Source organism: Elaeis guineensis, chromosome 15 (genome assembly GCF_000442705.2).
Source record: "Elaeis guineensis isolate ETL-2024a chromosome 15, EG11, whole genome shotgun sequence".
Lineage (NCBI taxonomy): Eukaryota > Viridiplantae > Streptophyta > Magnoliopsida > Arecales > Arecaceae > Elaeis > Elaeis guineensis.
The window spans coordinates 71,485,900-71,493,023 of NC_026007.2; the positions used below are offsets into that span (position 1 = coordinate 71,485,900).

Consider the following 7,124-nt stretch of genomic DNA (forward strand, 5'->3'; position numbering starts at 1 on the left):
GTACCAAAGAAGTATCAGAAAACTATCATAGCAATAACAGAAAAACTAGAGCCGAGGAAGTATCACATAACACTAAAATATATCAAATAGCTAAAAGAAAGTATGAAATGACAATAAAGCAATATCAATATGGTGCAGAGAAGTATCAGATGATGGCAATATTTATCTTATCACTAAGAGCATCAATGGTTATCATAGGATTCTTGCACCTTCTTTTGTACTTCGTGCCAACAAGATAATCTTTCACCATCTTAGTTAATGTTGACTTCCTATCCACCCTCTCCTTCAACCTCTTGACAATTGAAGAAGGCCCTCCATCCTTATTTTTTTCTTCAGTGTTGCCATCCTCGTTACTCCCATGACTTCCACCAAGGTCATGATCATCATTCTTACCACCCTCCTCCTCCTCCTCCTTTTCTTTTTCTTTTTTCTTTCCCTTCTTTGCCTCCTCTTTTTCATTCTTCTCGTCCTTCTTTGTCCCTCCTCCTCCTACTACTTCTTCTTCTTTTTCTTCTTCTTCTTCCTCTTTTTCTTCAATTTTTTTTTTGGATTTACCATCATCGTCATCCTCACTGTCAGATGAGGATGCATATGATTTAGACTCAGAGTCAGATGAGTCAAAACCATAAAAAACCACTCCATGATTATTCCTTTCTCAAATCCGGCAAAATTTTTTGCAATTTCTCTTTAATAACTTGATCTTTGCTTTCAAGGTCAAGATCTCATCATCTTTTTTCTTATTGCTTTCTTCAAGCATCTCGACCCTCTGCACAAAACTCTAAAAATCTACACTATAAGATGTATCAGTGACATCCATTTGTTTCTTTTTTCTTTCCTCCATCTCAACAGTGGCAGCCCTATCAGCATATATCTGAAAAATATTTGCACCAATAAATGTTCCACTGAGGTACTTATGCTCAAATGGGGCAAGCTGATACTCCTTGATCTGATAAAAGTATAAAGTATCAGTAAGGCAGTATTATTATATCATAAGAAAGTGTGGTATCACAGATGTTTAGTACCAAATAACAATGACAATGTTACCTTGTCAGTGGTAATCCCACTGATCTTTTCTTTAATTTTATTAATATATTTTAATCATTTTACTTTCCACTTGAATAATCAGGACCTTGCTGTCTTATCACCTAAGGGTGTTAAGATGGAGGGAACCTTCTCTAGAAATCAAGCCCGTATCAAATAATAATAAAACTAAGCCCGCATCAAATTATAAAATATAAAATTAATACAGTATAATTGCACTTGATACTTACCAACAAACTGATAGCACAACTATTTAAGTAACCGAATGATGGCTTCATATTATTTTTCCAATCATATATAGCTCGATGACTAGATATTATATTCTCCATCAAAAATGTATAAACAGCCATCCCCCAGTCGAATTCACCCAACTTCTCAACTTGGTCAACATACTGGTGTACAAATCTTGAAATCTCTTTTGTAGACAAAGAAAAAAGTATTGTGTTCAACACAGTCAACACGAAAATAAAAATAAAAGCTTTCACTTCTTTCTCTCTTTTAGAGCCAACATAAAAATTTAATAGTTTCTCGAGATTATTTCTATGCCCCCCATCTCGAGAACCCCCAAGCAATTCATTATATGTTTTGCCTTTTGGGGGTGCCCCCTCCTTGTCAAGTTCTACTGGTAGGCCGGTGAGAGGGAGGCCAAGCATTGCGGCAAGCTCATCCTTCTGAAGCTTCAGCTCTAAGCCATTGCCCATGATGAATACACTTCTTTGCTCATCAAATCGCTTGATGAGCACATGCAACCAATTTGAACTGATAGACAACTTCGGGATATCAAGGAAGTGTGCAAATGGTGTCTTCTGTAAAAGCTCCATTTGTGCATCCGAGATTGATTCCTTTATACTCTTCTTCCTTTTCTTTTTAGCATCAACATTCTGTACAATGAACTTGGAGAGCATCTACTCTCCAACCTCCCGCTAAATAAATCAGCCCTCTTACATTTAGTTTGAACCTGTAGCACAATGCAGTATTAAAGTATTAAAATAAATATATAAGAAAATATTACACAAAATATATATAAAAATATAAATAAATCAGTCCAACCTCCCACTCATCTACTCTTGGCATTACACGGAATATATAAGAAAATATTTAGTAAAAAAGATAACAATCTTTTTTAATTTAAAGATCCTAAGCTCTGAAACAGCATAAAAGTACTAAACATGCATATCAGTGTACAAATTTTGCACAACAAAGTATAAATTTTCTTTCACTGGTATCAATTAGGCATCATTGAATATGCAATTTGAATTATTTCTCATTCAATCATAAACAACAAAAAAATTAAATTAAACTATTTTTAGGGTTTCAATAGGGGCAATGCTTATCGGTTGGGATTTCTTGCACCGACCGGGGGTGGACATTGTTCTGGCATAATGGACGGAGGCAGAAGCACCAACAGGAGAGCGAAGACTATGCTTCTTGGGCGTGATGGAAGAAATCGACAATCGACGGAGGATCAGCAAGATAGAAGAAGGCAGCCACAGATGAGGAGAACAACAATGTGAGGAGGAGCAGAGTAAGGATGAAAGAGAGCGGACAGACTTGAGGTGGTCAGCGATCGGCGATAAGCGGCGAAGCAGGGAGGGTGATCGCATCGGAAGTCCGCATAGCGCGCGATGGACGTTACGTGACTAGGGCGAGGGAGAAAATTTCGTACCTATTTAAGTATCAAAGGGTTAATTTGGTAATTTTAGCATATTTGGGTACCTTCTTTTAAATTATGTTTCAAACGGGGAGTAGCTTCTATTTTAAACTAGAAGGGGGAGTTCCTTTTAAGTTTAAAGTGGAAACAGAGATTTTACTCTAGTTGTTGGTAAAACGGAAGGACTATATTGGTATAAATGTTAAGATGATTTTGATGATCTAGGTTAATATACTGAAATGATTATCGTTTGGTATCCTAATTATAAATCATTTGAAAAATGTGAAGACTAGCTAATATAGGATTCTTATGGACAGAATAAGAAATTCTAATTCTTGATAGTAAATCTTAGATGCTGGTATCAAGAGTTGATGTGAAGTTTAGTAAAACTATTTATAAGTATTTTTATAAATTTATAAGAACTCTAATAAATTTTAGAGTTTTTATAAAAATTTTAGAAATTAAACAAATTAGTTTGGTTTCAATTTCAAATTAAAAAAAAATTGATTCAAACCAAAGCAACCTACACACACACATATTTTGTTTTAGCTCCATTGATTTATTGGTTTTATATTTAGGCTGTTTAGTCCATTCCATAAACTGTCCATTTAACCAACTTCTAAACTGTTTTTTTGACATAAGCCCAATAGTCCATAATCTAATAAATGAAACTAATTTTTTTGAACGGTTTGGAACGATCTTTCCATGTGCTCGATTGAGTTTCAGTTTCATTTTTAGAAAATCAATTGAAATCGATTCAATTTGAATATTGATTCCAAACCGATCTGAGCCAAATGGTGTCTATCCCTACATACAGTCACCGGGCCCCTTTCCTCAAAATCTAACTTTGCCTTCAAAAAATAAATTTCTATAAAAGGCTTAAGAGAACTTACTTGTACATGTTCAATTTGAGATGAAAAAGAGAGGTGTTATAAAAATTTTGAAATAACAAAAAATGTATTTGGTTATATTTTTTTATTTTTGATTTTTAATTTTTAAAAAATATTTTTTATTTTTTTATTTTTTATTATTGCATAAAAGTAAAAAAATAAAAAATATGTTTGATAAGTACATAGCTATAAAGCAAAATGCAATGTTTGGAGACCCTCTTTACTTTTTTATTTGGCATTTTAGATGTACGGAAATAAAAAAAAATAAAAAAATAAGTTTTGAAAAGTAAAAAAATTTTATTTTATATATAAAATAATTATTTTGATTTTTTTTAATTTTTAATTTTTACTTTTTATGATGTTATCAAATATTACTTTTTGATTTTTATTTTTTAAAAAATAAAAAATAAAAAAAATATTTATTTTAATGGCTAATCAAATGCATCCTAAAATGAATGGGATAAGTTTCTATTTAAAATTGAAATCTTTCGAATTAAAATTTCCAACAGGATGTCTATCACCCGCGCTTCTATCCACCGATCAAACAACTTGTTTCCACGTGCGTTTTGGAGCGTTAGATTTGTCCTTTGGTTGGAGTCGTACTCCAGCCAGCCGTGGTTTTTGGCTTATTCCCAACGCTAGCTCTTCACGCCTTCTTCGCGGATGGGAGACGCAGTGCCTGCCAAGCGTGCACATCTCGGGCATGACAGAGGATCTGGAATCTCTTCCGCAAGCGTATCTAACGTCCACAAATTTATGTATAGGTGCTTCTACTCTCTATGAGCTCTCACCAAGCAATAAAATTACCCACTTCACTCTTGGAGCTTTTCATCGCCACAAAAAATAAGTTGTAGTGTGTGAGATTGGAAGAGAAATGGGTAGAAGACCTCCTTGCTCTAAGGACGGACTCAATCGGGGCGCATGGTCTTCTCACGAGGATAAGATCCTCGCCGATTACGTTAAAGTCCACGGTGAAGGCAAATGGACAGACCTCCCAAAGAGAGCAGGTGACAAGCCTAGACCATTAATTTGCAGCAATCCACAGGAACATGGATTCCTTCACTAGAATTCTCTTCAAAATTTTGTTCATTAGTATTTTCTCTAGCACTGATTTTTTTTTTTGCTTTTGATGAATGTTCCCAGTTCATTTTAGGAAAAAATTCAAGCAATACAGCTCCTCTCAAAGAACGAACAACAACAACAACAAAAATAAAAAAGAAAAATTAATTTTTTTTCAAAAAAATCAAGTCACTACATTTTGCTTGTACATGTTGATCAATTTGTTATCGTGACGACAAACAAAAATTTGCAATTTTGAGATTTATGGATTCTCAGGTTTAAAACGTTGTGGTAAGAGTTGCCGGCTCCGCTGGTTGAACTACTTGAGGCCTGGCATCAAGAGAGGTAATATTTCCCATGAGGAGGAGGATCTCATCATCAGACTTCATAAACTCCTGGGCAACCGGTAGAGATCGTAAAATATATCCAACCTCTGCACTGGTTCAACTTGGGATAATCTTGCACTCCTTAATTTTCTAAGACAATTACTTGAATCTTCGCATGCAGATGGTCACTCATAGCAGGAAGATTGCCGGGTCGAACGGACAATGAAATCAAGAATTACTGGAACACAAAACTCGGCAAGGAGGTAAAGGCAATCCCCGAGCCATTTAATGGTGAAAAAGTACTTCAGAGTAAACCAAAAGAAAGGAAGGCAGCGGCAAGCCTAAAGGCAAAGGCACCTATAGAACTGGGTAAGCAATCTCATCCTGTCATCCGACCCAAGGCAGTGAGGTGCACCCAGGTATACATTCCACCACACCGAGATGATCATAAAATGGCCGACCAAAACTTGGAGCCTCATTCAAATGAGCATGCATTGGAATCGATACTTGAAGACGTCGACCCCTCAAAATTTTTTGTGGACTTTGACGTGGAAAAGCTTTTGTCCGAACTTTATGACGATGATTTCTTGCAAGTTTGCATGGATGAACCTCGAGAAGATAATAGTGGAGTTCGTGGCCTAGATGGACGCAGCATGATGCTCTCACCCTGGTCTGAAATTTCACGTCATTTTCATGGAGCCATGCCAGAGGAATGGAGGATTGGGGATGGTCTTCAAGCAAATCTCGCCCCATAGCTTAGTGCCCTGGCTTCTTTGCTAGACTACCGAGTCATGGCAATAAAAGCAAGAAACATATTGTCTTACGGAGGGTGATTCCCTTCTTTTCTATATATTTCCTGTCTTTTATTTCAGGGTGTCCTCGATGTCCCCTTCGTCATTCAATTAGTTATTAGCATGCTTGTAAGCATCATTAGTTAGCGATGCTAATAAGCATCGGTAGCTGATAACATTTGTTAATAGCATTGACGGGTGGAATTTCCATGCGTTTATAGCCGGCGCTACCACGATGCTTTAGGTAGTATCACGATTCATGAGATCACTTTGCATGCTTATTTGCATCGGCAAAAGTCAAGAAAAGTGCCATCTATTTGCTGTTTTACTACAGTGCAGTTGCTATCTAGCTAGTAATCACCTGATGTATAATACTTATGATCGTTAGTTAGCACTGTAAGTTATGTATATAGAGAAAATCCCCCAACAAGATCATATATATGAAGGGGTGGATATGGACCCAAATGAGTCCTATTGATTTAATTCTTCCGATAAGCTCCCTTTACAGCATTTATGTAGTTTGGAGTTTGCTTTCTATTGAGTGACTTAATGTCCTCCTGGGTGGATAATGTTCATAAAGCTTATTTCAGAATTAAAGCTGCATGTGTTACTATTCATATTACATTTTTGCTGAAAATTCTCAAGGAACGCATCTTCATTGTTTAATTTCTTAATGGGGAATATGACGAATGCAGTGCCACTAAATTAAAATTAAAATGAGCATCAAGTGGAAATTCTTCTGATAACAATTGTCAATCAACAATTTACCTTCTCTTAAATATTGGTGATTCAAGAAAATTCTAAAATGGCTGCAATAAACACTTTTTAGTAGTGCTAGGAGTTGATAACTCTATATATTGTGACTACATCTCAAGGATATGGGACGACCAAAGCTTGCTTATTTGATACAATAACACGGATTTGAGTCGAATGATATTATTTTAAAAGTGACATCTAATTGATCGATTTCAGAAAACTCCAGATCATCGAATCACTATACGGATCAAAATGTGGGATTATTTGTTTTTAGGGCTACTGCATGCCATGGGGACAAGCCATGTGCCATGGAAAAAGCTGTTGTTTGAAAGAATTATAAGCAATTGGAGAAATTGAAAGTGAATTTAGAAATTATAGTAATAAGGTAAATGGGAATGGCAAGATAAGCTGCAGCTAATAAGTTAGGCCAATTCGTGATGAAAAATACGAAATAGGTTTCATACCGTGACTATATTTATTACAAGGATGTGGGGACTATCATTGATCCTTAATTCACAACATTGTATGTTCCAACTTATCTCTCATAGTAACTTTTCTTGCTAACTTTCATCGTCTTGTGCTTCATAACAACTTAACCGGATGCAATTTG

The 7,124-nt window shown here is 35.7% G+C and overlaps 1 protein-coding gene across 1 annotated transcript; it reads left to right on the forward strand.

Annotated features, from left to right (window-relative positions):
* Window positions 1-4,263: 4,263 nt before the first annotated feature.
* LOC105058636 (transcription factor MYB1) lies at window positions 4,264-5,989 on the forward strand. Its single transcript, XM_073248969.1, has 3 exons — window positions 4,264-4,589; window positions 4,918-5,047; window positions 5,149-5,989. Exons 1-3 carry the CDS (start codon window positions 4,457-4,459, stop codon window positions 5,720-5,722), a joined length of 837 nt encoding a protein of 278 aa, XP_073105070.1. The 5' UTR covers window positions 4,264-4,456; the 3' UTR covers window positions 5,723-5,989.
* The last annotated feature ends 1,135 nt before the right edge of the window (window positions 5,990-7,124 follow it).